We start from the raw sequence: 21,527 nt of genomic DNA, 5'->3' as shown, positions 1-21,527 counted from the left end.
ATACTTCAGGCAGCCTCAGCCTCTGCAGAGTGCAGGAGGTGTGGGTTGGAGCTGCGAAGCCCAGGGCCACAAGCCTCAGCCTCAGTTGGTCTTGCAAGGCTAGAGGACAGTTGGGTGGCCTGCTGTTGGAGTGGGTGGGGCGACCGATCAGCTCCACACCAGCCCTGCTATAGGGTATCCTTGGGTTGTAGTAGATCCAGAATCCCCAGCTCAGGGTGGATATGCTCAACTGGATCCCGCTGAGGACTCTGGGTAGGTGAAACCAGCTCACTGTGCCTCCAACTCCTTGTCTGTGGAAGGCAAGCATCTGTCCCTGCTGCTCAGGTAGATGTGAGTGTTAAATGCCGTACCATGTGCAATGTGTTGACTCCAGTGGCTGGTGGGTCCATTTCCAGCATTTTAGCTACTCCACCTCTGCATTTTTTGTAATTAGTATAAAATAGTAATATTGAGCTTCAGAAAGCTCACCTTCCTGGGGTAGAGGGACAAATCAATGACTCTGTCAGTGGCTGTCACCATAGCACTCTTGAGGAGTTGAACTTAGAAGTTGCTGTCGTCCATTCTGGCTACTCAGGTGCCTGTCTTGATAGACAGCCAGCAGCCCAGGAGAAGGGTGCTGGAGGCACGGAAGGGAATTCTGGGCAAGGGTAACATCGAAGCGAAGTGTGTGTATGTGCTGGGGAAAGGAGAAGAGAGAGGACCCAGAGCAGCCATGGCTCCTGCCTTCTTCCTTTGGGGACTGACATCTCAAGGGAAGGCCAGACATCTCTCATGGCGGGTGGCATGGAGGTAGGCCACCAAGAGTGCATGGCACATACAGAGAGCTGTTTCCTCTTTAAAAAAAATATTTATTTTATGTTTTGCCTGTGCACCATGTATATGCCTGGTACCCTCGAAGATCAGAAGAGGGTGTCAGATCCCCTGGAAGTGGAGTTACAGATGGTTGTGAGCTGCCACGTGGGTGCTGGGAATCGAACCTGGGTCCTCTGGAAGAACAGCCAGTGTTTTTGACCGTGAGTCTTCTCTGAAGTCCCAAGCTGTTTTCTCTTTGAGTTGGGAGAAATGGTGTCTCAGTGGTGTGCTACCAAGTCTTGAGTGCCTTTCTAACCCATGGTTCCCCTCTGCTGCCTGCACACCTTCACATGGGCACACTTGGCAGGCTCACAGCTGCCTGCACACGTTCACATGGGCACACTCGGCAGGCTCACAGCTGCCTGCACACCTTCACATGGGCACACTTGGCAGGCTCACAGCTGCCTGCACACCTTCACATGGGCACACTCGGCAGGGTCACAGCTGCCTGCACACGTTCACATGGGCACACTCGGCAGGGTCACAGATGCCTGTACACGTTCACATGGGCACACTCGGCAGGGTCACAGATGCCTGTACAAGTTCACATGGGCACACTTGGCAGGCTCACAGATGCCTGTACACGTTCACATGGGCACACTCGGCAGGCTCACAGCTGCCTGCACACCTTCACATGGGCACACTTGGCAGGCTCACAGCTGCCTGCACACCTTCACATGGGCACACTTGGCAGGGTCACAGAAAACCATGCTGCCTTGATGGTGCTAGCAAAAAAAGATGTTTAGTGTTTGACCAAACCCAGCCACCTCTGCCGGCCACACCAATTATACCTCAAAGAAAAACCTTGTGGGAGGGAGGAGGTGAAATGCAGGCTTAGAGCCTTTCCCCGGATAGCTTGCTTGAACGTAGTTACCTTTTTTTGGGGGGGGGGGGTTGGGGGTGTCGTACTACGGATTAAACAGCCTCACATATGGTAGGCACGTGTTTCATCACTGAGATACCCCTCCCCCCAGCCCTCTTTACACTTGTAATTTTGACGTAGGGTTTCACTAAATTGTCCATGCTGGCCTTGAACTCACTCTGCAGTTCAGGCAGGCTCTGAGCTAGGCAATGCTCCTGCCTCAGCCTCCGGGAGTGGTGTGAACATTCCTTTTAAAATAAAAGTTATGGTGTGGGGCTGAACAGATGGCTCAGTGGTTAAGAGCACTTGCTGTTCTTCCAGAGAACTAGAGCGTTCATGTCAGCTAGCTAGTCCACAACCATTTGTAACTCCAGCTTCAGGGAGCTCTGATACCCTCTTCTGGCCTCTGTGAACATGTGCACTCCCATTCACAGACATGCGCGCGCACACACACACACACACACACACACACACTACATGTTAAAAAGAGAACATGGGAGTGGGGTTGAGCAGACATAGTAAGTACATAATATGTAGAGACAGTGCCACCGACAGCCAAGATCATGCGAAGAGGTGTATGGAAACCCTCCTAAGAAGATCAGCAGTAAGGTGGTTCTGAGATATGCTGGCTTCCATCTGGGCTATGGGCAGGTGAGGGCAGTGAGACCCAGCAGGCACATGGACTGTTTCCAAAGAGCCCAAGAGTGAGGATCCCAGCCACTCACGGAAAGATGTTAATGGCTGGCCATTTGTGAGATTTGCTGTCAAATCCCCGAGAAGGCAAAGGCTATTCATTACCTTCACACCCGCGCTTGCTGTTAAACATTTATAGACTTGGGGGGAGAAAAGAGAGGGGGAGAGGAAGCTGCCACCAGGATGGATTAAACCAGTGTAAACACTGCCATACTAGGCTCAGAGGGTCCGGTTGCTCCTTGGAGCTCCCATCTGCGTGTGGTGTGTGTGTCGGGGTTGGTTTCTTGAGACAAGGTCCTACTTTGTAGTCCAGGCTGTCTCTGAACACACAGCATTTCTCCTGCCTCAGCCTCCTGAGGGCTGGGATTGTGGGCACTACCACACCCCATGCTGGTCTACGCTGCCTCCGGTTCTGGATTGCTGTTTTTGAGGCAGAGAGTTCTAATATGGCTGGAATTTCTGTGCAGGGCTGGTTCCTGGTTTGTAGGGAATGGGTTCTCAGAACATCATTGAACTTGGATTTGATGCTGATTGGCCTGTAGGTTAGACATCTGTGCTCTGTGTGCTCTTTGCCAGGAAGGTAGGTATGTGTGTGCGCTTGCGCACACAGCACCAGCTCAAGTTCAGATGCATCTTCACCCTGGCTGTGCCTTGTATGAACTCTAGTCCTGCAGACCCAAGCTAGAAAAATCAAAGCCGTGAAGGAGTCAGACGTGCTTCCCCCCTGTTCTAAGTGAGGCTGTGGCACCTGGAGTGGGTGGGGACTTTTCTTCCGCCACTAGCCAGTTAGTGGCAGAGCAGGGCTGGGTTCTGTTTCCCTCCCTGTCAGCAGAATTTCATCGTCACATGTTATGTCCCATGTCACCCCCACCTCCCGCCACCTGCTCCACAGAAGCTAATTGTGTTTGGGAAATTTAAGTTGGTTTTCTCTGCAGAAAGTTTCCTTTTTGCAGGGCTGGGAGATGGCTCAGTGGGTAAGCAGGAGGACCGGAGTTCGAATCCCAGCACCCAGGTAAAAGAGCTGGGCACAGCTGCACACTCCTGGAACTCCAATGCTGCTAGGTAGAGATAAGAGGTCATTGGGGCTTGGTGGCACCAGCCGAGTTCGAAGTTCAGCGAGAGACCCTGTCTCAATGGGACTAAGGTGGAAAGTGACAGAACAGATCACCTGATGTCCTCCTCTGGCCTCTGCATGTGCCTAGGTGTGCACACATGCACACACGTGTGCACACCCCCCCAGATGTGCCCTTCCCCTTTTAGACAACCCACCCACCCCGTGTTCACCTTGCCCTTTCTTCAATGCTGAATCTCAGTGGCCACTGCCGCTTGGTGCAGAAGGACTTTTTCTGGTCACTTTAGAATGAACCAGAGCCTCCCCTGCCCCAGAACTGCAGACACTAACCTCCCCCTTATTCCTCTCCCACAGATGCGAGTGTCCACAGAGGGTGCGTTTCTGAGAATAGTGTTAAAGGCTCTGGGACACATTTGGGATTTTGATGGATGCTTCCTATCCAGTCACCCCTCTCTAGAGATGGTGTCCTCTGCCTCATGGTCAGGCAGTAACATTTTGGAGGAGTGATGTCAGTGTCCCAGGTGGCTTTATGGGGATTCATTCCTTTACTTAGGAATACTGGCTTTCCTCTCTGTTGAGGGCCCACCTTGTACCAGCTCCCGTTCAGGTGGCCGAGGCTCAGTGGGCCTCAGGAGAGTCCTCATGGCATCTCTGATTAGTTAGTAGCTGATGCCACAATTACTTCACTAGAATTGGGAGACATACGGGGTTGGAGCGGGCACCCCTGGGAAGAGTGGGCTTTTCAAGCTCTCTGGGAACACAGGGACAGAGGCAGAGCCTGCAGACATGAGTGGGCTTTAGTCCCACAGCGATGAGGGAATGGAGCTGTTGAGGTAGAGGGAATAGCAGCTGCAAAGTCCTGGGGCCAGAAGGAAGTGGGTGCTTTCCCCCAAACCCCACTTTGCCTGGAGCCCCAAGAGAGGAAAGGCCGAGGGTGGGTAGACAGACCCCAGCCGTGCTGGTCCCAGTCCTCATGTTTAGAGTGGTGGGCAGCCCTTTGGGAGCACTCGTCTGGAATGGGGGCACCATCTGGGCATTCTGAGGTCAGTTCAGCTAAAACTGGAGTACACTTCCTTTATTGTGGCCCAGAAAAGGCCCAGAAAGGTCATGGATCACCAGGGTGTCTAGCCTAGCTCCCCGGAACAGGAGACCCCATTCCTGGCTTGCAGGACCCCGGGGCATGGCTCTTTCATTCATTCTCTTCGTTACGTCACAGTGTTGTGGAGGCCTGTCAGTACCAGGCATTGTGGCGGGTGCCAGGCAAACAACACTAACCTACAGTGGCTGTGGACACCACCTCAGCGGAGCTGAGAGTCAGGAGTAGACCTACCAACTTCCGTAAAGGGCCACAGAGTAAATATTTTAAGATTTGTGGCTCATATAGACCCTGCCAAAACTCTCAGCTCTCCAGTGAAGAAGCAAGCCGTATGCGAACAGACATGGTTGCTTTATCAGCAGACAAAATGTGGGCCCTCGGGGTGTGTTTTGCCCGGCCCTGGTTTAGCAGGACAAGTTCACTAAACACATGCATCAGAAGCGGTGGGAGCCGGTAGTGGGTGCAAAGGAGATGTGGCAGGAGATGGGGTTGGGGACGATGTTTTGGGGGACAGTCTATGGAGGTGCTGGGAGAACAGATCTGTGGAATAAGGAAGATCTTGAAGGGAGAGGAGACAGCTCTCTCAAGGACTCTGAGCAGGAACTGCTTGATGAGAGGTCAGTGGGGCCTGTCTCTGAGCTGTTTGGGGGCACTGGGCACAGGTGGAGTGGAGAGACAGGCTGGTGACAGGAACAGACTGGGCCCATGATGACCTCAGGCCCGATCTAAAGGGCCAGAGGAAGCAATGCAGGACAGTTTCCCAGAGTGGACATTGGACAGAGGGGACTTGGGGAGACTGAGAGAGAAGAGGGGGCTTGACTCAAGATGGACATGCGGTGCAGGGGATACTGAGGCCTGGTCTGTGTGTTGAGAGGTCAGAGGTCAGGGTTTGTCGGTGGCTGGGGTAGGAGTCACGAGAGTTGAGGAGCCAAGGCTGACCACATTCCTGATGGAGAAGGGAGAGCCTTGGAGGAAGAGTCGGTGTGGGGTGGTGGGGACCGCCATCCCTTGGTGGCTCTGCAGAAATTCCCCAGTGAGGAATGTAAGGGACCAGGCTTGGAGATCAAGGGACAGAGTGAGGTGACTGAGCAGCATGGTCTGCTGGAGTGACACTCTTTTTAGTGATGGGCCCTTGAGATAGTACAGCAGAAACCCAAGATGGCCGCTGCTGTTTAAGTCTCCCTGCATCCCCTCCCACTAACAGTTTGGGGGCCCCGTAGCCATGATCCTGACTTTTGGGAGCTCAGGGGCTCCTCTGAAGGAGTTCTGAGTCTACTAATTCCATGTCTTTGGGGATTCTTGTCCCCTCCTGGGTCATATCTATAAAGGGACATGAAGGAGCAGGTAACTCTGGTTCTAGAAAGCTTCTCACACTTAGACAAACACAGACTCCACGGATCCTAGGATCCCTGTTGCCCTTCTGCGTCCCGTGGCCACATCACATGTGTGAAATGAGGAGGCCAGTTGCAGCCCCGAGGAGAGCAAATTCTAGTTATGGGGCTGTGATCCACACTGATACAAAGTAACCTCACTGGGGAGGGAGGCTCAGAGTGCACGATACGTAGCTGGAGCACTCACGGGTTCGGCTGTGGGTCTGTGGTGCCATGAGCTGTGGGAGATATAAAATTCACTTTAACAACTTTCACTGTGTCTGTGATCATGCAGGTGTGCATGGTGTGTATGGGTGTGCACGTACATATGTATACATGCACATGGAGACCAGATTTGGTGTTGGATGTCTTCCTCAGAGGCTTGCCACCTTCTTTTTTATGACAGGGTCTCTCCCTGAATCTGTAGTTCATGGATTTGAGTACACGAGCAGGCCAGTGAGCTCTGGGGATCCCCATCTCTGCGTCCCCAGTGCTGGGGTTACAAGGATGTACTGTCATGCCCGACTTTTATGTAGGCTCTGGGATTCAAATTTGGGTCCTCATACTCTCATGCCAGGCAGTTAACGCACCAAACCATCTCTCCAGCCCCTAAAATGCACTTCTGAGGGGCAGGTTTAGGTTCAGCCTGGAGGCTACTAGGTCAGTTTGCCTTCCACACTCCAGCCAGCTACTTGGCTGGTATAGCCAACGCCTGTCGTTCTGGACGCTCTTGAGGGAATTTGGGATCAAAGTAGCTTCTTCACTTTCCTTGTGGCAAGCTCAGGGTTTGGCATGGTGGGGTATTGAAACCAGCCAGCGACAGGAGCCCACACCCACCCATGACTGTGACTCTGCACCCCGGTTCTGCTTTAGAGGCTTAAAGACCCCCTCCCCCCCTTCTCTTTCCAGAAGAACCGAACGCACATAAGGCCATCAGCTCACCCTCCGGACTCGCATACCCGGATGATGTCCCGGACTATGGCCTCAAGCCAGTCAACCCCCTCGCCAGTCTCTCTGGCGAGCCCCCCGGCCGGTTCGGAGAGCCGGCTAGGCTAGGGTTCCAGGACTTTCTGAGCCCTGCCAAGCCAGCGGGGGCTTCGGGCCCAAGCCCTCGGATCGAGATCACTCCATCCCACGAACTGATGCAGGCAGGGGGGGCCCTCCGTGGGAGAGACGCCGGCCTGCCCCCTGAGCAGCCGGCCCTGGCCCTGGCCGGCCTGGCCACCAGCCCGCGGTTCACGCTGCCCGTGCCCGGCTTCGAGGGCTACCGCGAGCCGCTTTGCTTGAGCCCCGCTAGCAGCGGCTCCTCCGCCAGCTTCATTTCCGACACCTTCTCCCCCTACACCTCGCCCTGCGTCTCGCCCAATAACGCCGCCGGGCCCGACGACCTGTGCCCCCAGTTTCAAAACATCCCTGCTCATTATTCCCCCAGAACCTCTCCAATAATGTCACCTCGAACCAGCCTCGCCGAGGACAGCTGCCTGGGCCGACACTCGCCCGTGCCCCGTCCGGCGTCCCGCTCCTCCTCACCCGGTGCCAAGCGGAGGCATTCGTGCGCAGAGGCCTTGGTGGCGCCCCTGCCCGCAGCCTCACCCCAGCGCTCCCGGAGCCCCTCGCCACAGCCCGCGCCCCACGTGGCACCCCAGGACGACGGCATCTCCGCTGGGTACCCTCCCACGGCTGGCTCTGCTGTTCTCATGGATGCCCTCAACAGCCTGGCCACCGACTCACCCTGCGGGATCCCCTCCAAGATATGGAAGACCAGTCCTGACCCGACCCCCGTGTCCACCGCCCCGTCCAAGGCGGGCCTGGCTCGCCACATCTACCCTGCCGTGGAGTTCCTGGGGTCTTGCGAGCAGGAGGAGGGGAGGAATTCTGCTCCCGAGTCCATCCTGCTGGTACCACCCACCTGGCCCAAGCAGCTGGTGCCGGCCATTCCCATCTGCAGGTGAGTGGGGCTTTGAGAGCTGTGTGTGCCCACGGGCACTCTAGGAGCTGGCTTTCTTGTTGTTTACCCGGAATTTAGTCACATGGATGTCATTTAAATCCTGGCTTAGACACCTTGCTGGCTCTGAGTACCTGAGAGTACCTTAGCTTCCCCAAGCCTTAGTTTGCCCATCTGTAAAACGGGTAACATGGGTGTCTTGGATACAGCAGGTGGTTGTGGGAGTTATTGTACAATATGAATGATGGCTGTCCCCTAGGGCACATCATTTACTCCTTCATTCAGCAAGTACTTATAAAGTTCCTACTGTGTGCTGGATTCCTTTTCAGTATAGATAGCTGTGAGCTGGCCAAAGAGTGGACCTCAGCATGGAACACCCGCTTCCTCATTCTAAGAGGAACTGTGTGTGAGGGACATCTATTGCTGCCTTTGGACTGTGCTCGGTGATGAGGAGGCACAAAGAACAATAAATTGCACAGGGCTCAATCCTCAAATAGCTTCAGAACCTGGCAGGCCGAAGCGACGAGTGTGATTCCCAGGGTAGAGGCTTCGGGATGTGTGAGGACTGAATGTGTGTCCTGGCTCTGCCATTCATTGCCGGTGTGGACGTGGGTGTTGTGCTGTCCTTCTGTTGTGCCTGTGACAGACATTGATAAACAATCATGATTCTCTCATTGAGCACACTTATGAGACTGTTCCCAGAGCAGACATCACTAATCAATCAGGACTCCCCTACCCCAACCCCTGCATGTTTACTGAGCACTTTTTGGGCCTTGTTTGTTTCCTGTGAGATGAGCATAGAGCAGTACCTACCTCACAGTGACTTTTTCTTTTTCTTTGAGAACTAGGTAAAATGACACACGTCAGGGTCCTGGTTTAGAGCCCGTTCAGAGTAAGAGCTCAGAAGAGGGACAGCGGCTGCCATCACGTTCTTACGGGGCATCTCAGTTTCTTTCCGTGTTTCTGCACTGAAACACCCCGACAAATGAAACTTAAGGAAGGAAGGGCCCACAGGTCTGGGGTGCAGCCCATCACGGTGGGGAAGTGAAAGTGTCAGGAGCGTGAAGCGGCTGCTCACGCCACGTCTACGCACGAATGCTTGTGTACAACTTTCTTTTTCCTTTTTATACAGTCCTGGATTCCAGCCTAGGGAATGGTGCCTCTCACCGTGGGTGAATCTTCCCACCTTAATCTCATCAAGATGATCTGGGCACACCTAGTGGCCTGTCTCCCAGGTGATTCCAGAGCTCACGTTGACAGCTGAGATGAGCCATCACTCTGGAGCTTTAGGAAGGACTTCTTTGCTGACAGGCCTGTGCCAGGAGATTAATCTCGTGGTAGAGTGAAGGTGGTGACATCCGTAACCACCGATGCCCAAGGAGGCCTGCTGTGTGCCAGCAGTGTTGTGTAGCATCTCACTTTTTCCTCATGTGAACCTGGGCTGGTGTTATTTGGCATTTAAAAAAAAAAAACTTCGTTTGGATGCTGAGGAGAAGGAGGTGACTGAGGGGACATGGGCTGCCCTCTCCTCTCTGCTCTGTCTGCCAGCTGAAGCACAGGTGGCCCGGGCTGTCACCATCACCCGTGTGCTACCCATATGGTGCGGCTTTAACAAACGGAACTTTCTCATCTGATAAAGCATTGTGTTGAGTTGAGCGGGGTATGTGTGTGTGTGTGTGTGTGGGGGGGGGGCTGACTGAGCTTGTCAGCACCTCACAGGCTGCGCTGAGTGGGAAAGAATGCGCTTGATGGATGGATGGTCTCTGCCATGAGTGCAAATCAGGATGTGCCAAGGAACCTGTGGAGGCCCACAAAGGTTCCTAGTGAGATCTGAGCTTGCTTTACCCAGCAGGGCTGCATTAGAGGATTGCTTGTCCATGTGCATGGTTTCTAGGTGATTGGAAGGGTCTATACTTGGCTGAGCTAGGGGGAGGTCTTTTGCCCCACCCCTTGGCATTCCTATAAAAAGCCCTTTGGGAGAGACAGGAGGGGACAGTGGATTAGGATCCAAGCCTCCTGAGGCTATCCTGTGTTTCTATCTGTTTCTCTCCCCTCTATCCTTCTGTCTAAATCTCTTATCCCTCGTTCCTCAAGAGTACCTGGGGTAAAATGTGGTTTCCCAGCTGGGCTCTCACAGGAACCCATGTATGTGCTACTTCAGAGAACCTTTGAATGTGTCAGTCTTTGAAATAAAACTGCTTGTCTGCCCACCCACCCACCTATTCATCCATCCATCTACCCACCTGTCTCTCCATCCATCCATTTATCCACCAACCTATCTGTCCATCCACCCATCCATCATCCAACCATCCATCATCCATCCATCCATCCATCCATCCATCCATCCATCCATCCATCATCCCAGGCATCTATCCCATCTACCCACTTAATATTTTCTGAGATCCTACCCAATGCCAGGGTTGCTCTAAATCATTCCATGGTGAGACTTTTCTCAGTCCCGTTTAAAAATAAGTTAGTAAGACAAGAGCCGTGTGGAGATGAGAGCGTGTCCTAGACTTAGAGTTAAGGGACTAGAATCGGAGCCCAGCCCGTGTCTCACCCTGTGATCTTAGGTAACGTTTTATGTTTTCTGAGACACAGAGGAAGGTTCTGGGTAGATTTTCAAGACCTTGGTTGACTTTCTAATGACATAATTCTAGGCCCTGTTGAGTAGCTGTTGTATATACTGGGTGGCGTTGAGACTCCAGGGAAATGAAACTTAATACCTGCCCTCAAGGTTTGCTCTCTGGTGGTATTTTATTGCTCTCTGCTTCTGACACCATAGCCCAATCAGAGAGTCCATAGAAAATGATGTGTGTGTGTGTGTGTGTGTGTGTGTGTGTGTGTGTGTGTATAGCACATATATGTGTATATGTGTGCCCCTGTATATGTGTGTGCATGTACATGCATGTATATGTATGTGTGTGGTGTGTATTTGTGTGTGCCTATACACGTGTGTGCATTTTCAAAGGAAAACCATTAGAACTAGTGTCATTGACTACTCTGATGCTAAGATCCCCATAGGATTTCGGTATACCCACTTCACAATTGAGGGAACTGAGACCCAGGGAGTTGCAGGTATCTGCTCAAAGTCACGGGGGAGGGGGGGAGGGTCAGTGTTAGGGCTGGGACTTAAACTTGGAGATGGAACTCCAGTCCTGATATGGTGTCCCTTTGCACTTTACGTTGGGGTTATGTAAAGTTGGTTCACTCATACCCAAGCTAGATTCCTCTCTGGGCTTCTGGGATGCATTGCTCAGTGGCCCATCAACTAGTAATTGTGAGTGGACCTGAACTCACTCCCAAATGCACTGCTGGTCAAGATAATCAAATACAGAAACTCTCTCTCTTATCCCCTGGTCTGTTTGCCATATGACTGTAGCAGACTGTGCCTAAGAAAGGTGACGTACTTAAGTTCATGGTGAAGTCAGGACATACTCCCAGTTGCCACTGAAGCATCCCTGCACTCACATTTGCCCTCTGGAAAAGGAAGTTTTGAGAGGTTGATGTTGTGTTCTTCACGATTCCTGGAGGAGAAGCCATAACAGCCACTGGAAACATGCAGGAACCAACCCATAATGAAATTCGCTTCATCCCCCATGAAGCCAGTTACACTGTCTTCATCAGGATGGAAATGAAAGCAAGGGGAGGCCTCTGCCTTGTGAAGAGCTCCCCCATCATGTCTGAGCAATTTGTAGCCCTCAGCACTCAGCATTTTATTCCTCATCCCTGGGTACAATTTCCAGAAAAGGTGCCATTTACATTTAGTGTACAGACGGACTGATGTGGTTTTCCATCCTCATGACCTGGTCTTTCCTTCCCACAGCATCCCTGTGACTGCATCCCTCCCTCCACTAGAGTGGCCACTGTCCAATCAGTCAGGTTCTTATGAGCTGCGGATCGAGGTCCAGCCCAAGCCTCATCACCGGGCCCACTACGAGACGGAGGGCAGCCGTGGTGCTGTCAAGGCCCCGACAGGAGGTCACCCTGTGGTGCAGGTATGGACTCAAATTCTCTTATTTTTGTGCCCTATACTTGTCACCAGGAGATTTACTCTGCCTTGCTGCTGCTTGTGAGGCCAAGGACATGTCATTTCCTTACTCCCTGGAGGGAGAGAAATGTAAGATGTTGTGAGTATCAAGAGCCTACTGGAGAATTGCATTCTTGGGGGGAAGTCTCCAGAGCAGGGTGAAGAAGCATGATGCTCATGTGGAAGATGGTCCTTCCTCTTCTTTATGATGGAGAGATTGCTAGGACCTGGCAGAGCTGACAGAACTATGAGCTTGCTGCTTGCTTTTTCCTGGTCGACATCCTTCATGCCTGTGGCTTGTAGGTAAACCAGAGATGTGTACAAGGACAGAAGTGTGATTTTTTCCCCCTTCAAAACAGTTGAATTGAAACATTCTTCAAATTCTATAATCTGGTTAATGAGGAAGTACCACAGGTGTCTAAGTTCTGGCTGGTGAACCCACACAGTTCAATTAACCAGAATCTTCTAGACATTCAAGTTACTGTAACCATAAGGACCTCGACATGGTGTTCATAAGCACCCTTGAGGGGAGATTCTTAAAAATGCAGATTTTTACCAGGCTTGGTGGTTCAGGAAGCAGAGGCAGGTGGATCTCTGTGAGTTCCAGGTCAGTCAAGGCTACAGAAGGGGAGCCTTCCTTAGAAATTATAAAACAGGTGTAGAGACCAGACAAAGAGAACCCCCAAATGCTAAAATTCTCCCCGAGGGCACTGGGTGTGTTCCCCTGGTTCGGGACTGACTGATCTAAGCACTCGATACACATGCATGACAAAGTCATAATGAAGCCCATTGTTCTGGACAATTAATACACTATGTGCCAAGAAGAAAGGGGGAAAAAAGAAAGAAAAACCCAGGCACAGCCTGTGCCCTGACCCGGCAGCCCTAGAGACACTTTCTTTCGGTCCCCATCCCCCCGAGGCTCACCTGCCCCTTTCTTTATATCTTGTGTTGTTATTTCTGCCCTGACATGGCGCCCATACAGACTGTCGCGTGCTGGGTTTTGTTATCTTCCTCTAATGGTGGTCAGCCCAAGTACTGGCTGAGCACGTGTCTCGATGGCACAGCTGGCTGGTTAGGGCGCGTCTGTGGGAGGTCCCCGTTGCTTCTCACTGCCTGGGGTCCACCCTGGGCAATCTGCTTCCGGTAGATCTAGTTGAGCACGAGCTTTGGACCCTAAGTGGGTAGGGATCACTGAGGATGCCCTGACTCCAAGACCTGACCTCCAGACGATTGGTAGGTCACTACACCCTAGGGAGCCAGAGGGCTGAGCGTCCAGTCCTATTCAAGTCCCCGGCTGTCCCCATCACCATCACCCTCTGTGCTGAGGCCTTGAGGCTCCTGAGAGACTGCCTTCTCCACCATGGATTCCAGCTGCCGGGAGGCTAAAGTCCGTCCTGTCGGCTCACGGGGGCTCCATCCTGTTTGATTTCCAGTCCCAGGCCTGGAAGCGAAGTGAACATGTACTGGCCTGCCTCATAGGCATCCCTGCCCTCAGGGCCACAGTTCTCTGTGGCAGGAGGGCTGCTCAGTTACCAGCTATTTGAACACACCCAAGACTACTTCGTTTTTGTAAGTCTTCTGTTAGTATCGACAAGGCTTAGCTGTTTGGGGATAGGACCCTGGCCTGCTGGTTGTTGGGAGACTGGGTCCTGATAGGAAACTCACTGAAGGAAGACGAGAAGGAGGGCCATCAGAGGCAGCTTCCAGGCACTGCAGAGGATGACAGGAGGGTCACTCCAGCATGCCGACACCAGACTGGAAGCCAGGGCCGGTGGATTCGCGGCTCAAGCGTTTGTGGCACTTACCCTCATCTGTACCGTCTGCTGGATTTGCTCTCAACACAGGAAGAGCAAGGGATTGTGTGCCTCTTTTGTGAGGGGGAGATGTGTGTAAAACATCAGTGAATGTGGAGTGGGCAGAGGTTGGTGGAGTTCTCTGAGGACACAGGACACTGGGGGTTGGGGACAACTTGTGCCCAGGAGCCCAGGAGGAAGGGTACTTGAGAGGATCAGAAAGAGGCTGGTATAACTGGAGGGTCCAGAGCAGGCAGGGCCCAGGCTGTGGTGTGGGGGGAGGGGCTGCGGCTAGTAGATGGACCAGGAAGGAGACAGAGGACTCAGTTCTAACTGTCCATGTGGAGCAAGAGCTGAGAGGAAGCTCTGTGTACTTTGGTGCATGAGCTACGTTCATTCACTGGTCACTTAATGCGTATTTACCGAGCACCTGCTGTGGACCAGGCTAGGTTCTGGGTTCTGAGTGTGACAGAAACCCAGCAGCCAGATTTTACAGTTAACACGATGACGGACATTTTGGAAGCATTTCCCACACATGGGACCCCATTCCGTTTTTAATCATCATCAGGGTGAGGTCCCAAAACTTGTTCAAGGTCACTGTTGTTTAACACCCGAGTTCTAGCTGCTTCAGGGCCTTGCTTGCCATCCATGGATGGCTCAGCCTGACTTCCCACTCACGGAGAAAGCTGGTACCCATGCTTCCTGCCGACACTCTGTTGCGGTCCTGTCTCTGACCCTCTGGCCAGCTCACTGGAGCCCAAGTCCTGGTCCCCCCGACGATTCTGACTGACTCTGGCCAGAGGATCATGCCACCACTGAGTGCAGTTGGCCGAGGCTTTGTCTGGGAGGCCATGTGAGAAGCTGGCCTCAGAAACAGGAGCAGCTGTGATAGTGGCTGAGATCAAGAGGGAGACAGAGGAAGCCTCGGGCCTGAGCGGAGAAGCTCTGCTGCCCTTCCAGGGCCACAGAGGGCCAAACTCCAGCTCTCCTACAACTTCTGCCCCATTCATCTAGGGCTGAGCCATGGAAAGTTCCAGAAAGGGAGTGGGCTGGATGGTAAGTCCAGAGGAGGCCTGCCATTCTGCACCCAAAGTTCACATCCCGCTTCTGGCCTGTGACTTTGAGAGCTTGTGGATGCTGTAGTCTGTTCATTTCTTCTTTCTCTCTCTCTCTCTCTCTCTCTCTCTCTCTCTCTCTCTCTCTCTCTCTCTCTCTCTCTCTCTCTCTCCCTCCCTCCCTCCCTCCCTCCCTCCCTTCCTTCCTTCCTTTCTTTTTTGAGACAAGGTTTCTCTGTGTAGCTTTTGCACCTTTCCTGGAACTCGCTCTGTAGACCAGGCTGGCCTCAAACTCACAGAGATCCACCTGCCTCTGCCTCCCAAGTGCTGGGATTAAAGGTGTGTGCCACCACCACCCAGCCTCATTTTCTTCAAAAGACACTAGGTGGATTGTTATTTAAAATGTCATTGAATGGACTGTGATCACTGTAAAATGAAATGCGGGGCACCTGGGTTTTAACACGGGGAAGCAGATTTTAGCTGGGAATCTTTGTGGCTGGGGATGTGGTTCCTTTGGTAGACTGCTCACCTTGCAGGCAGGACACCCTGGACGTCCCCCTCAGCGCTACATAAGTGGCGTGGTGGTACACACGTGCAATCCTAGCACATCTGTTGGCTGCAGATCAAGAATTCTGGAGGAAGCATGGGGCCTTGTCATATAACCCTGGCTGTCCCCTCACCCCAGGCAGCAGGTCTCAGTTTTGTGGCCATGAGCAGCTCCCAAGCACCTGTCCAGGTGGCCCCTCCTGTCAGGAGGCTGGGGAAGCCAGCCAGCTTTCAGTGTCCGGATTGCTGGAGGCCTCCAGGGTCATCTGTTGAATTCCAGGCTGTCACTCACTCTGAAGTCAGCTGGGTTCCCCTTCCTGGTGAGGGCAGGGAACAGAGCCCCTCAGGCAGCCGCCTGCGTGGTCTTCTCAGATAAGTTTGTGAGCTCGGGACTCCCTGCTTCCTTTTCAGATGTGTGACAGGAAGTGGGTCTTGCTGATGGCCACTTGTCAGGCTAGAGCTGGGGTGCTGGCATCTGTGGAGGGTCATGGGGCCCTGGGTGTGGGGGGAGGGGAGGAAGGTGGGCTCACCTGGGCGGGGGAGGGGAGCGGCTCCCCTGACTGAGACCTCAGAAGAGAAAGAGGCTGGAGGGAGGGGCGGGCTTTGACGTGGCTGAGGACTATTTGTTTATAAGTTCCTTAGCTCTGCCCCCACAGAGATGACCCAACTGAAAGACCTGATAAAAAGAAAAGTGAGGGCGGGTGAGATGGCTTGGCAGGGGCTTGCAGCCAAGCCTGATAGCTTGAGTTCCATTTCTTAGACCTACATCTTGGAAGGAGAGGAGTGACTTCCAGAAGCTGTCCTCTGACCCCCGCACGCACCTCATGGCGCGTTTTCCTGGTTGGGCTAACTGTAGCTGAGATCTTTCTTTGCTGTCTGACCGTGTAAGGTGATGACATCCTGTTCATCCACGCAGACTCCTCTTTATTTGTGTATGTGGGAGGCAGCTCGTATGTGACTTGATCCAACCCTGTTATCAGAAGATAAAGATGGGAAAAGGTGGGGTGGGCAACATATGAACACAGAGTCCCTGCTAGAAGCCACCCCCGTGTCCTGTCCCCTGTCCTCTGTACCCGTCCCCTTGTGTGGTATTAGTAGTTTAACCAAAACTTTATAGAATACACAGTTCAGGCCAAGGGCATCTGTGGGCCGCCTGTGGCTCTGTGACCGGCCTGGGGGCTGCTGTGGCTGTGGTGACCCCAGGATGACACACCTAAGGTGAGCAGAAGAGGGAGACAGTAGAGTCTGCTGCAGACACCAAGGTGATGGAGCCGTGGTCTGGGCTCAGTTTCTCCCCACCGAAAACACCCAGGGGAGGAGGGCTGTGCCTTGAGTCTCTCTTAGAAGACCAAGTGTCCCCAGTGAGACATTTCAGGTCGAGGCAGAGCATAGAGGCTTCCAGCATGTTGGAGGAGCCATTGTTTCTCAGAGGGAGAGTGTAGAGAGCAAGGTTCTCAGGCTGTCTCTGAGCACGTGTGTCATCCGAAGAGTGGCCCCGTGAGCTTCCTTCGGTGACCTATTTAGTCTGTGGTGACACCCTGGAGCATAGGTGGTAGGATTACTATACTCATTTTACAGACAACAAAACTGGGCCACGGCACTGAGGCAACCTGCCCGATGTCAGCCAGGCGTTGGTGATGGCTGGGTGTGCGCATGCGTGATCAGAAACCCACGGCTGTGCTGCTAACTGGGAGAAGAAAGGGGGCAGGGTGTGTGGGACCAGGGGCTCTAGCTCTTGCTGGCTCTGGGGTTCTGGGTGTGACTTACGGGGGCTTCATCTTTTAGACTTGTTTTGTCTTGTCAAGAGCTGTGGGGACAGGGGCTGGGATGCAGCTCAGTGTTAGGTGCATGCCTGGAGGATGGGAGGCCCTCGGTTTGGCTCTCTGTACCACATGCACACACACAAGACAGGTTGAAGGCTGGGAAGATGGCCTGTTGGCCAAGTGTTGGCCACATAAGTCTGAAGACCTGAGCTGGTTCTCCAGTGCCCACAGGGAAACAGTGCCTGGGCTGGGCAGAGACAGGAGGGTCCCCAAGGCTTGCTGGACAGACAGACTAGTGGATCCATGAGCCTCAGATTCAGTGAGACAGGGTCGTGGACACAGCTGGGCCTTTGTGAGCACTGCTCGGCCCTCTGTGTCTGGCTGTTTCTGGTCACACACAGGATCAGATTCCACCCTGACCAGGACTAGGAGACTCAGTCCCAGTTTGCAGATGTAGTAAGAAGCTCTGGGAAGTGAAGGGAACTTGAAACCCGAGCCAAGAAACCCCAGAGCCTGGCCGTTGCTATGACTTGTCTTTTGTCAATCTCCTCACCTGTAATCCGTGTGGTACCTGTCAATCTCCTCACCTGTCAATCATCCACATGGTGCCTGCTGTTTCCAGATGGCTCTGAAATGAGCTAGGCATAGGAGAGAAGCATGGAGTGGCATCTGGTTACTTGTGGGAGCTCCAGTTTGGGGAGGGTCCGGCATGAGTGAGTTGGGACAGATTTCTAGAAGGTTCTTCTACAGCAGTTTACAAGGGTGCTCTGCTGGTTGTGGTAGTGGACAGTGTACTAGGAGTTGGGAGTCAGGCTCTGCCCTTGCCTCTGTCTGCCTCATATGGGGTCTCTGGGAAGCCTGTGGAAAAGGAACCTCTGGTTAAGTAGTTCTTCAAAAGAGAGTAACCATTGGCTGGGGAGATGGCTCAGTGGTAAGAGAGAACACTTGTTCTGCAGACACAGAGACCTAGTTCAAATCCCTAGTACCCATGTAAAAAGCTGGGGATATCCATGCATCCTGTGGCCTCGGCGTTGGGGACAGGGACAGAAGGATCCTGAGAGCTTGCTGTCCAGCCAGCCCAGCCAAATTGGTGAGCTTCCAATTCAGTGAGGGGCTGTCTCCAGACAGCAAGGTTGACAGTGATGGAGGAAGGAACCGATGGCCGCTGTCACTTTGTGTGCATGCACACGGGAGTGTGCACTCATACGCTCAGGTGCATGCAGCTCACACGTGTACACACACACACACACACACACACACACACACACATACACACATAGGATGGTGACCCTATGTGCAAATCTAGCTTCCTGTCCTCATCTGGCCTTTGCTAGCCTCCAGATGCTCTGTGGGTTTAGTGGGTGTGGGGCTGAGGCCTGGGCTGAACCGGCAGCATTTTCGAATGGTGCCATGACTGAGGCTCCAAGCTGACTTGGGTGGCGCCAGCTCCGTCAGCGACTCTCATTAACTGGACAGTGGAAGTGTGTGTGGCAGTGGGTGTGATGGCTTCTCAAGGGTTCTGGGACAATCATGGGTGTATGGACGTCACGGATGCTCCCTTTGAGCCCCTGGCGGACCCACGCGGGCTGAGTCTATGCCCCGGTTCAGGCAGGATTGCTCTCTCCTCTATTGCTGAGGAAATCAGTAGAGCGCCGAGGGACTTCCCCATGGAGCTCCTTATCTGGAACAGCACGCTGGGCCAGGGCCTCACCCCCGCTGGCAAACGCCCTGTCCACGCCGCACCCCAGCCCGGTAGCTGTCATCGACTGTTTACAGATGAGGCTGTGGGAGCTCTCGGGAGTCTGTGCCTTTTCTGCTGACGCTGGTCTCCTTGGGGTGACACTGACACTGTCCTCACAGGGTCTCTGCAGAGCTGAAACAATAACATAGCCCGGGACAGGAACATGTAGAACGTCTCCTCCAGACATCTTGCTATGTTCACCATCCTGTGTGTGTGTGTGTGTGTGTGTGTGTGTGTGTGTGTGTGTGTGTGGTTTCCTTCCATGGTACCCTGTGAGGATAGAGCCACCAGTGCCTGCTCTCACACGCACGTCTGGAGTTTTCTCCCCACCCTACACTGGGGTACATGCGGGGACACAGACGTGAGGCCTGTCCTCAGGTTGTGCTCTGAGGTACACTTGTTCCAAAAGGGTGTTGTGGCATGGCCATCGCCATCCCAGGCCCGGATAAGAACCTGACCTCAGGAGGTCGGGGGACATGCAGCGTCAACTTGAGGGTGCTGAATTTGGAACCTTGTCTGTGGGGAACCTTGGCTCTAGGTGGTGCCCACACCCACTGTGTAGGGTAGGAAGGGATTGTGAGCATGTACACACGGGCATAAACACAGAAATGGTGAGTTTTGCGTGTACCCACACATATGCGTGGATGCCCGTGTACCTGCATAGACACGTGTGCACACGTATGAATGTTTTCTTTATAACCATGTACATACGTGTGCATGCACGTGTTCTTTACCCCCCTGCTTTGTTGGCGTGGAGCTTGAACCCGGGCCCTCCTGTGTGGTTAGCAGAGCACTGTCACTGGGCTCTGTTCCCAGCTCTCAGTTGTCCTTGTTGTACACGGGAAAACACGAAACCCATCCTAACGGGTGGGGGCTGCCGATGTCCCTCTTCCAGACGCCGTGTGTTTGTGCGTGCCTTCCCGGGCTTAGCGTCTGGCTCTCTGCTTCACCCCAGCTTTCTTGGGGTACTTGATGACACTGTCAGGGAGGAGATGGTCTTTGACCAGAAAGGCTGGACATCGCTCAGAGACCTTCCCCTGTGTAGACGGGTAGAAGCTTCTCGGTATTTGTAGGTAGGCCTTGAAGGCACAGAGAGGTTAGGCAACCTGCCTAAGGTTGCACAGGAAGTGGGTGAGCCACAGCTGAACCCTGGGTGGTCTAGCTCCGAAGTGCGGGAGCCGAACTTCTTAGACCACAAAGAAGAAATAGAAATCTGTAAAGCCCCAGAGATAATTTTCTAGGGCTTCAGTATTTGAAAAGTTCAGTAAAGAAACTAGTCCACTCCAATCATACTTGGTCCTTGCCAGGATGTTAGGGTGTAGGCTTGTTGGAGGTTGCTGCCCCCTGCTTCTTGCTTCCTTCTCTGCCTGTATTGGGTGACCTGGCCAGAGCTGCTCCCAAGTGTAGGTGGGTGCCTTAGGTTTATACTGCCGTGATAAAACACCGGCCCAAACCAGCTTGGTGTGTGTGTAGGGGGGGATTATTTTATTTCACAGATTATAGTCCATCGCTGACGGAACTCAGGGCAGAAACCCGGAGGCAGGCTCTGAAGCAGATGCCATGAGTCAGTTCTGCTGACTGTCTTGCTCCCCATGGCTTACTCAACTGCTTTCTTATATAACTCAGGACCACCTGCACAGTGAGCTGGGCCCTCCCACATCCATCATTAGTCAAGGAAATTCCCCGTAGACAAACATGGCCAGAGGCTGATCTGATGGAGGCACTTTCTCAAGAGTCCCTTTTCCCAGGTCCGTCTAGGTTTGCATCAAGTTTGATGGTTTGACAAATATCACGCAGCATAGTGGGGCAACACTGAACCTCAGGGCAGTGCGGGCTTCTGGGTGTGGGTGGCGGGATGCTCCCAGCATGTCTAGGCCTGGGAAAAGAACACGGGGACTCTACACAGCCTGTGCTTAGCTCTGAAATTCCCACCTCTCCAATGGTATGCCGTCCCAATTTCAAATGGTAACCACAGACCTGCACCTCAACACATGTGGGACTTGCCTATAATGATCTCAGCCCACTGTGGTGTGAATAGGAGAATCAGGCCTCTTGTGGCCTCAGTTTCCCCAATAGCTAGTTGGAGAGAATGAGCCTATCATCGCACAGGGCAAAGCACAGGCCACTCTGGTTCCTGTAGGGAAGCATTGCGCGGCCATGGTGACAATCTCAGCTCTGAGGGTACAGCACAAGACGGAGCCTTCCCTGCAACCTGGGTGGCTGCCTCCTCTTCTAGAGGCCTTGGCTGCACCTTCTAGAACATTCCCTGCCCTGAGGTTGAGTCCTTGATCTTTACCATCATTGTCAGAGGCAGTACTGAGGTGTCTAAAGGACTAGACAGGAAGCCTGCAGGTGTCACAGTCCTGGTGACTCCTCGGCCTCTGCTGGAATTCCATCTTTGCATCTGGTAATCACGGTAGAGCCTGCATGCCACCTGATGAAGGCCACACTGGAAACCTGCACCAGGAACATTCAGGAAAAATAGCCTCTGCCTATTCCCAAGCCGTCCATCTCACCTGCTCTACCACGTGTCTGCTCCTTTGTCCATGAGAAAGTGGCACAGGGACACAGGGTTACCAGAGGCTGGTGTGTGGGCGCAGTGTAGCAATTCACCATTGTGTGGGGCCAAGGACTGATTTCTTGGCAGCTTCTGCCTCTTAGTGAGTGTTGATTAGGTCCCGGGCATGTGCCCAGCCTTGTGTTAGATGC

At 53.3% G+C, this 21,527-nt stretch overlaps 1 protein-coding gene across 1 annotated transcript in view; it reads left to right on the top strand.

Moving 5' to 3' along the window:
• Positions 1–21,527, top strand: part of Nfatc2 (nuclear factor of activated T cells 2) — a 114,592-nt gene that overhangs the window by 13,275 nt on the left and 79,790 nt on the right. Inside the window, exons 2-3 of the mRNA XM_059261967.1 lie at positions 6,855–7,893; positions 11,717–11,888. Of these exons, the coding sequence (XP_059117950.1) occupies positions 6,855–7,893; positions 11,717–11,888 (1,211 nt within the window). The remainder of the gene's footprint in view (positions 1–6,854; positions 7,894–11,716; positions 11,889–21,527) is intronic.

This window comes from Peromyscus eremicus, chromosome 4 (genome assembly GCF_949786415.1).
Source record: "Peromyscus eremicus chromosome 4, PerEre_H2_v1, whole genome shotgun sequence".
NCBI lineage: Eukaryota > Metazoa > Chordata > Mammalia > Rodentia > Cricetidae > Peromyscus > Peromyscus eremicus.
This window is presented reverse-complemented; position numbering and strand designations above follow the sequence as displayed.